Here is a 14119-nt window from a genome sequence, read left to right on the forward strand (position 1 = left end):
CTCCTCTTTCCTGCCTTTCCTACACTGCTGCTCTGCCGTGTATTTACCAGCGGTTTGCTGTGCCGACAGAGGAACTTCATGAGATGCACTGAGGACAACCCCATCTTTGAAGGGATCAACTGTGAGATCTTTGAGTCCCGATACCCAACCACGATGGCTCTGTCCGTGCTGGTGACAATCGAAATGTGCAACGCTCTGAACAGGTAGGGTGGCCGCAGGATTGCTCCATATGCTCTCCATGTGACTGATTTTGCAAGCATCCGTTGAGCTGAGGGCTTTGCTTTGACTCAGCAGAGCCATTTGGAGCGTCCTTGCAGGGGGACGCCATAAATAAGCTCCTCCAAGCCAGTGTGCTGCTGCCGATAGTGGTGGAGGAAGGACTGGATCCACATCCGTTAGCAGTTTGGCCCTGTTAACGACCGGTCCTAATCCATGCGTGGCTGATTGCGTTGAGATGGGTGTCCAGATCCAAATCACGGCAAAGCCTGAAACTAAACCATCTGGAAGAGAAGGGCTATAGCACCTACGGCCCTGCACCTTGGAGACGAGTGGGAACCCCCAGCTTGGGCAGGCGTGGGGAGCAGGGGTTTTTGGGGCTAACGCTGTCCTCTCGCTTTTGCAGTCTCTCTGAGAACCAGTCGCTGCTGCGGATGCCACCGTGGCTCAACATCTGGCTGCTGGGGGCCATCGTCATGTCCATGGCTCTGCACTTCCTCATCCTCTACGTCAAGCCCATGCCTGTGAGTGCCTTCTGCCACCTCCGTGCGCAGCCCAGGGGCTCCTCCTGTGGGTGAGGACATCCCCTGGAGCAATCTTTGGGTCTGGAAGCTTCTGGGATGGTTGTCCCCAGCGTGCGCCCTCAGAACCAGGTCCTGTGAGTTGAACCAACATGGGGACCAGGAGTCACCCTGCCCAATGAGCCTTTACTTAAGTCAGAAGCTCTCCTTAGAGGCAACGCAAAGGGGTATGGATATCTCAGCTCCTTTTGGAGGCATTGCCTCCCTTTGCAGTCCAAGGCTGGTGACGACTTGGTTGATGCCCAAGAGTGCTTAAGATGAAGCGGGTCGCTGTCCCCAGGAGGTTATGTCCGTTGTCCCCTGCTAAGTGCCTGTGAGGACATACATTCCTAGCTTGTGCCTCACTTACCTCATCTGCAGGAGAGGTGAAGGACGTTGTTTTTAACTGACCTTGGCCAAGAGCCACGTTGGGATCATGACAGACCTTGAAGAAATCCTGTTCTTTGGGCTGTCTGGATCCTCCCTACTTGTACCTGGGATGACCCTCTCTCAACCCATGCCATACAACAACCTGACCTTTAAAACAAACAAAAAAATCCCACCTCCTTCCCTATTGACGTGTCCGATCCTTTCCGCCTTGCAGCTCATCTTCCAGGTAACCCCCCTGAGCTGGCCGCAGTGGGTGGTTGTAATGAAAATCTCCCTGCCCGTTATCCTGCTGGACGAAGGACTCAAGTACCTTTCCCGCAACCACCTGGATGGTGAGCATGGTCTGCACCACATTGAGTTACGTTTGCTCCGTGGCACTTCGCTTGGGGTTCGTGGTGGCTTTGCGGACACCTCGCTCGCCTCCTCTGCTCGCGTGGTGTCTGCCCCTGCATGTTCATGCACCTTTGCTATGAAAAAGGGACTTTTTCTCCTACCCCCTTCCTTCCCAGGTGCCAAGCCAGGCAGAGCAGTTGGTACTTACGTCTGCTTGAAATACTTGCTTAGGAGCTGGAGCACTAGATACATCTGCCACGTGTGTTTATCCAGCTCCTCTCGAACCTCTGGACACTGGATCCCTTCTCTTATAAAGCAAAACAAATCAAATCCTGGTTGCTAGCAGGAATCCTTCCTTTTTCCCTCAATCTTCCACCCCTCTATGGCCGTCCTTATCTTGTGTTTGTTACCTCTATGTTAAGATCAAACTAGAACTGAACGTCTTATAAACTGGTTATGATCGGATTGCCCCGGCCAGCACCTCTCAGGATCCATCCCGTGGCACACGCGGAGGAGAAGCAGCTCCTGTGACCCCGGGCAGGGGTTCCCATGTGCTCCTGGGCTGTGTGCTGTAAATCACGACTTGTTTAGGCAGCCCTCCAAAGAGATGATACCATCTTTTATTTTGTTTCCTGCAAAAGATGTTGCTGTGGGTGATATCTCGGTGCTGAGTTGAACCTGCAAGTTTTCCTGGCAGTGGCTGTGGGGCCGTGGCTGCTGAGCGGTGCTGTGCCTGCCGCAGGGCTGGTCCCTCTCCAGGAAAACAGATTTTTACTCATTTTTTAGGGTGTGTTTGCCCCGACAGTGATAGCAGGGAGAAGAAGGGCAGGAGAGACGAAGGGCAGGAGAGACATCGTCCTTGCCTGAGGAAAACGTGGTGGCACTGGGGGGCAGATGAGCAACCTGAGCGTGGGGACTGGAGGTCCTTCCGCAGCATCACCTTGCTCAAGCCTTTTTCCCCCTTAGGCAACCAGCATCCTAGCAAACCCCTCCTTTTACCTTCACCCTTTAATAATGACCCAGGAAAACTGTGCAAAGCCACTCTTGCCTTTCAGGGCTGAAGGCAGGTCCGTCCAGCCCTGGCAGGGAGGGATCTGGGGCATCGTAACAGCTCTGTTTGGTTTCTCAGGGAGCAGAACCATACAAAAAGCTGGAAATACGGGATGGGAAATGATTGCAAGCAGGAAACAATCACAAACTGGTTGTGCTCCCCATCGCTGGATCCCGGTGCAGTGGGGGTGCTCCCATCAGCTTTCCTTTCTGCGGCGAGCTGATGCATAACCACAGCGATTGCTCAGCAAAGCCTCTGCTGAGAAACAGAGGCGCAGGGGCTCCTATTGTTACAGACCAGATAGAAATTGCTTCTAGGGTATTTTTATTTAATTGTTGCATCTCTCAACAGACGGATAGGTGCTTTGCATCACCCCGGTCTGTTTTATCGTATGATTACAAGCCTGTAGCAGCAATTTTATGGCACGGCACTGGGCTGGGGCGTAGGAGAGCTGATTTAATTCCTGGCTGTTGCATCCCGTGCATGCCCTTGGTCTTCACTTCACCATCTGTGATCTGGGGATGAGTCTGTCTTTCTCCCACACTTTGCATTTCTCTATAAAAACTCGGTGCTGTTGGAGGAAGGGCACTTCTTCGGCTCTGCCAGCGCAGCTCCGAGCACTGTGGGGTTTCTGGCAGGCGTACGATCCTTTCGAGTCCCAGCTCAGAGTGTTTCCTCCTCCCATGCTCCCAGCATGCCGGGTCCTCTGAGCCACCCTCATCCCCACGGTCACGATGTTGCTGATGCTCACGGGTCGCTCTGTGTCTCATCCAGCAAGGGTTTCCCACGCAGCTATTCAATCATGGCTACGGGGCAAAATCATGCTTAAATCATCACATTTGAAAGACATAATTGAAATCCTGCATTTTCCTAATTCCTCTGGGCTTTGAAAAGCAAAGAAAAAACCTCCAAAAGCCACTTTTAAATGTGGTATTGTGATTTTTTTTACCAGGCATTCTCAGGACGGTAAGACACATGTGGAGCGGGGAGCACCAGTTGAAAACCTGCAGGACTCCAGAGCAAGGGTTGGCTTTCTTACGTGTCTCATCCCTGAATATCATATTCCCGTGCTTCCTCCAAAGTCTTGCTCCTGTGTGGTGGGGACCTGCTCAGACTGTCTCCGGGTGAATGTGGCTTGGAAAACCAGCCGATAACAGAGCCCAGGGACGCCGTGCCCAGACAGGGTCTCCTTTCCCACACTGACCTCTGTGAGGTCTAAAAAGGTCTAATAAGGTCTAAAAAGGTCTAAAAAGCCCGTGAAGCAGCCATTTGCATGGTAGTTTTGGTCAGAGGCCAGGCTACTGCTTGGTCTCTGCAAGGCAGTGCTTGGGGATGGTCTCCAGCATGGGGCCAAAATCTGAGGCCAAGGGTATTCAGTTGGGGGATGCAAATGTATAGCTGTGAGTTCTGCCGATTCAGGTTTTGCATGGAAGAGTTTCTCCTTTGATCAGATTTAGATAAGTCGTGTTTCCATTATACTGCATTTTCCTTGTCCTTGAAGCGGCAGAAAGCTGAGACTCTTCCGTTTTCACTGTAGTCTCAGTGCTTTACCTTCCTCTCCCCATCATCCCAGTCACTCCTAACCTCTCATCTTGTATGCCTTGTGTGTATTGCTGCCTTCATCCATCTCTGGCCCCTCTGAGGTTTCTGCTCTCTCAGTTTTGGGATGCAATGCAAGCGCACGGCTGAGCTAGGTTGGCTTGGTGGGACCTGCAGATGTTCTGGCCAGGAACGTGGAGATATTCTGCAAGACCCTCTCAGGTGTTCATCACACCCTTAGATACACGCTGGCAGGCTCCCAAGGGCTGGCCACCCTCAAGGACCTCTTGCCCTAGTATTTTTAATATTTGCCATCCCCTGTACATTTAAGTGCATTGCGTTCTGAGCCCTGTGGCATGCAGGAGGAAGGTTTCCAGGCATCTGTGCCAAGACCTTGCAGAAGTCTTCTTTCTGAGTGGTTCTCAAAAGGTACAAAATCCAGACAGGACACTGAGATAACCCCGGTGCTCGTACCTCTCTGTGCACCATCAGCCCGCTGCTGCGGCCACCCTGCTCCTATCCAGCCTTCCTGCACCATCCCTGGGACTCCTCATCCTCACCATCTCAAAGCAAACCCATCGCAGGTGTCGGTGTTGCCACCGTGGTGTTTGTTTTCAGCACGTTAAGCAGCAGGCCCTGCCTGGGTGCTCGGGCTTTGCCATTTCTCACCTGTGCCGTGGTAAAAGCAGGGGCAAGTCAAGAAGCGAGTGCTTTGTGCAACACAGCTACGCAGCAGCAGCGTCACTGAAAATCAAAAGTTTTGGTGCACAAGAATTGTCTTGGCGTGTTTTGTGGCAGATTAGCCTTTATGCAGCCGTTTGTCCTTACATGCGGTGAGGACGGCAGCCCCTGGGCCATTTTGCAGGAGCTGCAATGTGGTGGCCACACCGCTGGGTACCTGTCTGCTCCGGGTACCCGTCCGCTCCCTGGGTACCACGCTCTGCAGCCTCCTGCCACCGCAGCTGATGTGCGGGTGAGATTGCACCCTTGGGTGAGCATCTCCACCACCAAGGCAGATTTGGCCTCTTATCTGCAAAGTCGGTGTCAGCTTTATGCTTTAACGTCCTCCCACAGGAGAGCAGCTGGCAGAGGTGGCTGTGCAGTGACAACTGCATCACGCTCCCTGCTAGGGCCGGCCGGGGCTCTGCATCCCTCCGAGACAGCCCCAGATCTGCAGGGACCAAAATCTCCGTGTCCCATCACAAAAAACCTCCAGCACTCTGCGAAAAGGAAGCTGCTCGCCCTCATCTCCCCCGCGCGCCCACAGCTGGGGGCGAAGGCAGCCCCCGAAGCCCCCCCGGGAGCACAGGGGCTGCTCAGCCGCCCGCTTTCCCCGTGGAGGAGGCAGGCCTCCCTCTCCCTGGCGTGTCAGAGAGCCGGGAGCGAGCGCCCGCGGCCGTGGCTGCCCTTGTAGGGTAATCTCTGCGCCGAGCTACCTTGGCTGGGCGCTGGCGCCGGGGGAGGAATGCGTCCCCACGGGCCAAGTCGTTTGCTTGAGCTGTGGGATGCTCTGAAGGAGAGCAGCACCGCACCTTTTGGTGCCGGAATCTCTCCAGACAGGGTTCTACAGCTCTGCCTTGCTCCCCCCCCCGCCCCGTTTTTTTTTTTGATGTGTGTGCATGTGCCATGCTTTAGCAATGGAAGAGCAGAGGAGAGCAGAGGGAAGCTCTCGGTGCTGCTGCCCTGGTATTGCAAAGGGATGGGAGGAGGATTTCCCTTTTGGTTTTCTCCTGGGGTCCGGGGTCTCGGCTGAAGCTCGGGGTGCCCTGGTGCAATGGCGGAGATGTGCAATTTTCAGAACTACGAGGGCTGCAGCGTTTCCGTGGGCGGAGGGAGTGATCTGGGCTGGCGGCTGGAGCCTGCATCCCTCCAGCATCACCTTTTACAGGAACCCGTTAAGAGGAAAGTCAAAAGCAATAAGGAAAAACCTCCCAAAAAGCCTCGGCTGTCCTGGTGGGGAGCAGATCTTGTAGGAGATGCGGTTGCGTTGTTCGGTTGCAGGTTTGCAAGAGTTGAAGGGCTGTGGCAACCCTGAGAAACTTGGTGTGAGGCAGGATCCAGATGGATCGTGACCGCCCCAGCATTCCTGCAGAGAGATCCCCACATTCCCCCTGCTCCTGTCACCGGTGTGCGGAGAGGAGAGCCAGACACTGGCACGTAGGGACCTGCATCCTATTAAAGCGCAGTGGGCGCCGGACCCTCGACTGGCTGCGGTTCTCATAGAAACACCCGACTCGCTCTGTGCCGGGGGGCTTACTTACAGGCCTGACAGTAGCATTTTGGAGAACATCTGCTGTGGTTAAACGCTCGCTGTCGGCACTGCAGCAGTGTCCCCTTCCTGTCCCTGCCCGCCGTGCAGCACAGCTGCCCCCCTGTTGGCACAACCAACAGGGTAAAGCTTTTAGGGGAAGCGCCGTGGCTGGCAAATAACCACCGTCGTTACTCGCGGGGACTGCTTAGCGGCCGGAGCTGCTGAAGGGACACCCCTGCAACGCGGAGGAGATGAATTTTGATCGTTGCAATGAGATATAATACAGCGTGGTCACCAGCATCCCTGCTTTGCTCTGAAGCCTGTGGCGTGGACGTCATCCAGAGGGATGCTGCCGTTGCAGCAATCGGTTTTATCTCGGGACACGAGGGCCGGGCTCTCCAGCCAGCGCTGGAAAGAAATTTTGGCAGAAGTTGCGAAAAAGTTTTTTCTTCCTCTCTCTCTCTCTCTCCTCTGTTATTTATTAATTCCCCTGGAAGCTTGTCGGCACCAGGGTTGGCAGCGCAGGCGCTGAGCCTCGCTGGTAACCCCAGGCAGGACCCCTATTTATCAAGAGCACAGGAACAGCAGTCCTCTGCGAGATGCGTTTGGTGATGTGTGCAGCGATGAAAGAGAGAAATAGGGTTGTAAGATTCATGATAAGTGATTTTTCTGACTCTTCTCAGAAAGTGCTGCCTTGTGGTTTTGTTTTTTTTTTTAGAAAAAATCCTGTTCTGGGCAGACGGAGCTGCCAGCAGGGTCTCTCCCACCCCCGGGCTGAAGAGTAGCTGCTGCCTCGGGGGGCCCGGGGACGCTGCTGTCAACTCCTTGAAAATTTGGGATCTAGTTGGTGTGAGTCAAGCTCTGGCAGAGATTTCAAGGCTGCTCACACCGAGTTCAGGCTGAACACCGTAATTTTCCTTCAGGCCGCGTGTTGCCTGTTACCTTCCATGTCCGACTCCATCCATCAGTAGGGTGGGGAGAAGGGAGGAGGGCAGCCCTGGGGCTGGGACAGCGACTGCAATGGGTGGATTGGTCCTTGCTAGTTGTTCTGGAGGTATATGTGGATGTAAAGGTATATATAGTGTGTGTAAGCGGTGTCAGCTCATGGAGCAATATCCATCCATCTGTCTGTGGCAGGGACGGGGCTTTGGGATGGGCGGTGGGGTGCAGCGAGCTTCCTCCTCCCTGCACCACTGCTTTCCCTGGGTGCTCCCTGATGCTTTCCTTAGGAGCGGTAACGAGGGATCCCTGCCTGCTCGCCTTCCTGCTGTTCCTGCCTGCACGGCTCTGACTCATCCCTTTTCCTACCTCCTGCAGGCTGAGCGTGCTGAGCCCTTCCTCGCCCGGGGACCGGCATCCTCCTCCTCGTGCAGCCTGAGCTGCCATGGCTGCAGTCAGGCCAGCTCTGTGCAGACGGGATCCCAGGTCCCTTCTGGGCTCAACCCAGGAGCAACCTGTCTTGATAACAAAAACAGGGAGCTGGTTTGCTTTTGAATCTTCACCAATACTTTTTCTTCTCTTTTTTTGCTTTGTTTCAGGAGAAGAGGACAAGAAATGAATGATGCGAAGGAAACGCTCCTAACTAAAAGATCCCTAACTTGTAACTCGGACTGAAGTCTTGCATGCGTGACCATCGCTAGAAGCCAGCAGGACATGCATGTGTCCGACTATCAGACAAATGCGGGTGAATCGTCGAAAAGAAAAATACTGATTTTGTTTTGTTTCGTAGCTTTCTTTTTCCTGTACATAAGAGTGCAATTACTGGACAGCTGGAGCAGGGTTTGGGGATGGAGCTGTGTGGACCTGGGTCGTCGTAACGTCGTTCTTTGGTGATTTGTTCCTGCAAAATTTGAGACCCTCTTTCCAATTTTCACCCTGATGGGTTGAGCTCAGGCAAGGTGTCCTTCACGGGAGATCAAGGCGGGGGAGTCGGGATTTGAGGCAATACACTGAGTGCGGGCGGGAGGCTGCATCCCCCAGCGGGGCGGGATGCGCAAGGGCAGCTCGCAGGGCCGGGCAAGGCTTGGTGGTGGGCGAGGGCAGGGGAGGGAGGCGAGGGTGCCGTGGGTTGGGGCTGCCAGCCCTCGATGATGTCTGCGATGTTGGTGGGCACATCGCTGCGGCTACTGCGCTCTGCTCCGGTAGCCGCTGTGCCTGCAGGCTGCAGCAGCTGAAAATAGCTTCAAGGTGTGACCACTGGTGGTGTGGATCTCGCGGACGTGTGTTAATACGTCGAGGCCGGGTGCATGCGGTGGAAGGTGAAGTTCTCCCTATTTATTACACTGTCCTGTTTGATCCCTGTGTTGTGGAAAGCCCTGCACCTTCTCAGGCTCATCCGACACCAAAGTGCGAAGTAGTCTTGTCTGTTCTCCTCTGTCCGATGTCTTGTTAGATCCCATCTGCACTATTTAAGCTGGAGCCATCTTCCTCGTAGGGGCAACCATTTAAAGCAAAGCATGGGGATGACCGACTTTGCATTCCTCATGTCTACCGCTCACTCCTGGTCACGCTTTCTGTACTCAGTTGATTTTTAACTATTTCCCTAGCAGGAGTAGAGCTTAAGTCCTTAGGACCGCGTCCACAAGTTCATGTCCTCTGCCTTGGAGGACATCGCTGTCTTGCACAGTGCATCCTTGACACCGGTGATCTGCCTTCAAGACGGGAATGAATGTATGCTTGTACATAACGTAGTCCTTCTCCGTGAGCGGTGTTTGTTGTGCCATCCCTTTTTACAAGGCACCAACTTTATTTTATCCTCTTGGGATTTTTCTGCAGCAGGAGTGACGAGGCTGCAGCGAGAGTTTGTGGATCAGGGGTGGATTTTGGGATCCAGTAAATTGATCTTTCTCCATTGAGCTGCATCAGCTGAGGAGCTGATAGCGGGTGATTTCTTCTCCAGCTCTCCAAATCCTCCCTCCTGTTTTCCTCATGTTCCCCTATGATCCGTCCTGATGATATTTAGTTAGCCAGACCCTATCTCTTGCCTTTCTCTTAAATTCCAGCAACAGCACTAGAGCCAGGGTTTTGGATAGCATTTTGCTCCTTTGCTGTTGGGTTTTTTCTTTTATTTTTTGCCTCTTAAAAGCCTCCAGTGCTTTTCTGTTTCTCTCTCACCTGGGCAAGAGCTACTCTTCCTCTGTGCCGTAGGTGCCAAATACCATCCTTCCTTTCTTTTCTCCATCACCAGCATTGAAGATGAGCAGAGCCCCCAGACCAATGGGAATGTACAGAATTGTTATACTACTGAGCTGATTTAATTGTACAGAAAACCTTGCATGAAATGTTGTTACTGTATTTAATATATAATGTATTCAAGGAATTTTAATATGGAGCTCTTTAAAAAGATCTTTATAGATACTCTGTGGTTAGAAGATTGTTGCTGATTTTTTTTTAATATTATTATACTTTGTCTTGAAGAAGTTTTATTTTTCAAATGTGTTACGTCTAATTGATTTAATTGGTGATCCCATGGGGCAACCAATTCCTCTTTAAAGATTTTCACCGTGGATGAGACTCACCCTGGCGCAGAGGACCAGGGCATGACCCAGGTACTGCTTAAGCCTTCAAACTAAGGCTTCAGTAAGACTCACACTGTAGACGTGTGATTTGCCCTTCCCCAAAAGTGTGGTTTTCACCTTGTTTTAGTACAGATCATCTCCAGCACTCTGTGCAGGGAAAGAACCAGTGGGAATTTAATCCAGTACCAGCTGAGTGACTTCAGAGGAAATTGCTTCTCTGTTTCCCTGAGGCCAAAAACCAGTTTGGGAGAGGCTGGACCCGATTCAGAGCATCCCAGCCCAGTTCGGAGGGTCCAGCGGGGCTTTCAGCTGCCCGATGGCATCTCCCTGGGGCATGGTGGCCTTGGACCATCACGCCTGTGGAGACCTGCTTGGTCCATCCACTCCAAATTGCACCACCTGAGTTAAACTGGTTTCCCTGGGCTTAAGGTCTGGTGTAGGATTATTAATTTTACCATTAAGGTCTGGTGTAGGGTTATTAATTTTACCCAAATATGTATGTGTGTGGAGGAGTTTCTTGTGGAAAGGTCCCACTAATGAGTACTGAATAATGGATGGGAGTCTCTAATGTAAGGAGACATAAAAGGAAAAAAAAATAAAGAAGAGCTCTGTTTCAGAGCAGAGATGAAATCATGAAATTTTAACTCGCTATTAAATTCCTGCTGGTAATTTTTGCTTAGTCTCACCTGAGGCCGGAGAGCCGGGGGTGGTTGTACCAGGCATCCTTCTGAACCCACTAACAGAAAGGCTCTGTGAAGAGATGCCGAGTTTGTTATTTTATTGTTGATAGAGATGCCAAGTTGCTGTTATTTTATCGGTGATGGAGATGCCACGCTGCCGCAAGCCCGGGCAATGTCGGTCTGTTTGTGCAGTCGGTGGGTTGCAGTTGCGCGTTACCAAAACCCAAGCCATCGTGGGCAAGAAGCCAGAGCTGTGTTCCAGCCAAAGGCTTGTTCTTTCCAGCAGCAGAAAATTGCATTTGCTTTTTTTATTGTAAGCCTCTAGATCTACCTAGAAAATAGTGCAGGAAACCTGCACTAAGGCTACCTGGAGCAGGCATCCCCCTTGCTAGGAGGGACCATTTTGACACATCCCCATTTCCCCTTCTGAACGCTTGACCACGTCTCTCTCTTTCCCCCCATCCTTTAATTACTTGGAATACAGGTTTCACGCCATGCTTTTTGATTACAGAGGCTTATAGTGCAAATATTTTAATGAAGTAGAAAAATACCTGTAGATCTAATTATTTTTCCTTTATGCTTTGGTGAAGGGTCAGGATAAATCACGGAGTAGTTATTTATTGCGTGTATGCCACCAGCAGCGTGCTGGGCGCTTTTACAGGCTGGAGCATGTTCTTGTGCAAACTTGGAGATCCCAGAGCCGAGACCATTGCTTTGGGATCGGGTCTTGTGTCTTACCAAGGCATCCAACGGTGTGCAATACAAGGGAGAGGGACACTGGGTGGCTGTTTTGCCCAAGAGCTTGTTAAAAAAGGCAGCTTAGGGGCAAAGCCTCTGGGATCCTTGCTTTTTTGACAGCAGAGTTTAGGAATTATTTCCTTTTTAGTTTTATATTGATGGTGCTGCCTGGCATATTCAAAGTTTTTAAGTAAAACTTAGGTCTTTCCAGCAAGACCTTTAGCATCCGTGGGCTGCTGTTAGAGATGCTCCCCCGCACAGGGAAGCAGCGATGCCAGATGCCCGGTGGAGGACGCGCTGGGATGGCGGCGCGGGGCTGTCCACGAGCACTTTATACTCCTTTCTCAGGGGCCAGGCGCCGGGCCGAGTTACAGCCAAGGCGGGAGGCGAGGGTCCCGCGTCCCTGGAGCGAGCACCCGGGGGGTCAGCTTTGGGCAGCAGCTGTGACAAGTCTGTTGTGCTGTTTTGGGACATGGTGTCATCGTGGCCAGTTGCTGGATGAGCTCTTCCCCCTGCGATGTGTGATCCCGTCGGGAGGCATGTTGGAAAAGGAAAAGGAGAGATGCTCTTCAGAGCAAAGCAGTACTGCATCCTGTGTTTTATTTCGGTCATGTGGCCACCGTACGGCTCAGGGTCTGGAATGAGGTTTTTGATTTGTGTGTTTGAGACTTTGGCACTGTGAAGACGTTGTACATGTGTTTCTGATGCTCAGCTCAAACAAGGCTGGATGGTACCACCAGGCGCTGGAGGTCAGGAGCAGGAGGGACAGGCTTTACTGGAGGGGCTGCGGGACTTTGTTCCTGTAAGAGCATCAAATCTGGGATTGAACTGGAGTCTCTGCTCACGTATGGATGGCAGAGGTAGCCAGAGGAGCAATAGGAAAACTCAGCAGCAATTTTTGGTCTCTCTTTTGTACATGAGGTTGATAGCGCTGCTTCCCAGTCAGGGTCCTGCTCCGCCAAAACTCATCAAATAACCGTTGTGCAGGGGCTCAGGCTAACGCTGTCCCGGTTGGTGGGAGATGTTCACGAGGACCTTGGCATCGTATTGCTCCTGAAACTCAAACACACAGGAGTCCCCAGTACCAGCTCCTAAGACTTATTGTGATTCCCCCCCCTGGGAAGACCGCCCGGGGGGTCCGGTTTTTGGGATGAAGGAGAAGGGCTTCACCCCGTGCAGAGCTTGCATGGCACAGTTTGGGTTAGGGATCGCAGGGCTGCAGTGAGGAAGGGGACACAGAGGGTAAATTGTGCTCCCTGGACCTGTCCTCTTGGTGCCATTCAGCTTTCGGTATGAGTGGGGCATTAAATGATCTTAAATCTGTGTGCACCTGCAGCGATGGGGACATGGGCGCCGCCGGCTGGTGTCCGAGCTGGGGATGCTGCTGGGTCGATCCAGGTGCTTGGGACCAAGAGGAGGGTGACCGCTGCGCTGCCGGCGGGTGCCCTCAGCGGCTTCAATCTATTTGGGAATATGCTGATTTTTTTTATATATGAGATGCCCGAACAACCAAATCTAGAAATCTGAGTTTGTGCTTCGTAGCGAAAGGTAAATCATTATATCTTGGGGGGTGGGGGGGGTGGGAGGGTGTTATTTGAGGGGTAGAATTGAAAGAAACAAGGTTTCCTATTTTATTATATGAGAGATATTTTTCCACTAAATTACCGCTTCCTAAATCGTGTCCTTTGTCCAACTGTAAATAGCCAGGTGTGTCGTGAAGACGTGGGAAGGCTCCTCGTGGTCACATCCATACGATCCACTCTGTTCACACAATATTGGGCTGATTTGTTTTATACTTACGAAATTACAGAAATAAAAGCAATTTTACTGGATGACTCTGGGGGTTTTTTGTTGGTGTTTTTTTGGTTGTTGTTTTATTAATTTTTTTTGCGTTTCTTACCCTGTTTGTGGCCGATTTGGGGGACATTTGGGAGCCCATGGAGCTGTACGGGAGTGCCTGAGGGCATTCTTCAGCCGTAAAAGGAGCTGTGCTCACCAGATCAGGATTTCTTGTGGGTTTTCAGAGCAGCCAAACTAGAAATGGAGCTGAGCTTGTCTCTGGCATGGGACAACAAAGGCGAAATGAAAGGACTGGCATGATATGACTGTTGGGAATTTTTTAAAGTACCAGCTAATTTGCTCTCGGGGCACAAGAATACAAATAACAGTGCTAATTTTGACTGTATCCAGAATAGACCTCACCTTATCTCCCCCCAGCTGAGAGAGGAGGCTTAAATAAGCCCTGCAATGACCTCCGCAAGAAATAATTATTAAATAAATAATAATTAAATAACTTGGCCTCCTCTGGAGGTGGCACAGGGCCTCGGGGCCATGCGTTTCCATCTCCACATCGCCCGGAGCTCTGCCCATGGTCATGTTTTGAGCGGAAAATCCTGCTGCAGCTGTGGGTCATGTTATGGAGCAAATCTGGTTTATGGTAAGATCTGCCCGTGGTGTGTTTTTGCTGGGATATGGCCCCATGTGCCCCTTCCCAATGCTACGAGCAGGAGAAAGGTGCTGCACAGGGTAACCCAAAACCTTTGTAACCCAAAGGGGGTTACAAAGAGGGACGTGGGACACCCAGGTAACACTGGTTTTTGGAAAGGGCCATTGCTTGGCCTTCTCTTTCCAAATGCAGACCTGATCTCCAGCGTCGGCACATGAGGGCCACCACTGCTGTGGCTGGAGGTGACCCTCGAGCTGGTCCCCTGTACCAGCCGCTCCTGAGGATGCAGCGCTGTCTCAGCACGTAGCGGTGAGGGCAAAATCCCCCAAATTCCCCACCTGCTGTTGCATGGGTCCCTGGACCGCTGGGGACCATCACCACTGGGGCTATGCTCGTC

General features: G+C 52.1%; 1 protein-coding gene across 3 annotated transcripts in view; it reads left to right on the top strand.

Annotated features, from left to right (window-relative positions):
• Positions 1-12816, top strand: part of ATP2A3 (ATPase sarcoplasmic/endoplasmic reticulum Ca2+ transporting 3) — a 59333-nt gene extending 46517 nt beyond the window's left edge. The window contains exons 18-22 of one of the 3 annotated variants that reach the window (XM_072882317.1): positions 70-203; positions 623-740; positions 1381-1498; positions 3503-3575; positions 7879-12816. In XM_072882317.1, coding sequence (XP_072738418.1) covers positions 70-203; positions 623-740; positions 1381-1498; positions 3503-3575; positions 7879-7954 — 519 coding nt within the window. In that variant the 3' untranslated portion in view covers positions 7955-12816. Of the gene's footprint in view, positions 1-69; positions 204-622; positions 741-1380; positions 1508-3502; positions 3576-7878 lie in introns of all 3 variants that reach the window. The other 2 variants (XM_072882319.1, XM_072882320.1) reach the window with 2 other exon arrangements.
• Positions 12817-14119: the final 1303 nt, after the last annotated feature.

This window comes from Ciconia boyciana, chromosome 17, assembly GCF_034638445.1.
Source record: "Ciconia boyciana chromosome 17, ASM3463844v1, whole genome shotgun sequence".
Classification (NCBI taxonomy): Eukaryota; Metazoa; Chordata; class Aves; order Ciconiiformes; family Ciconiidae; genus Ciconia; species Ciconia boyciana.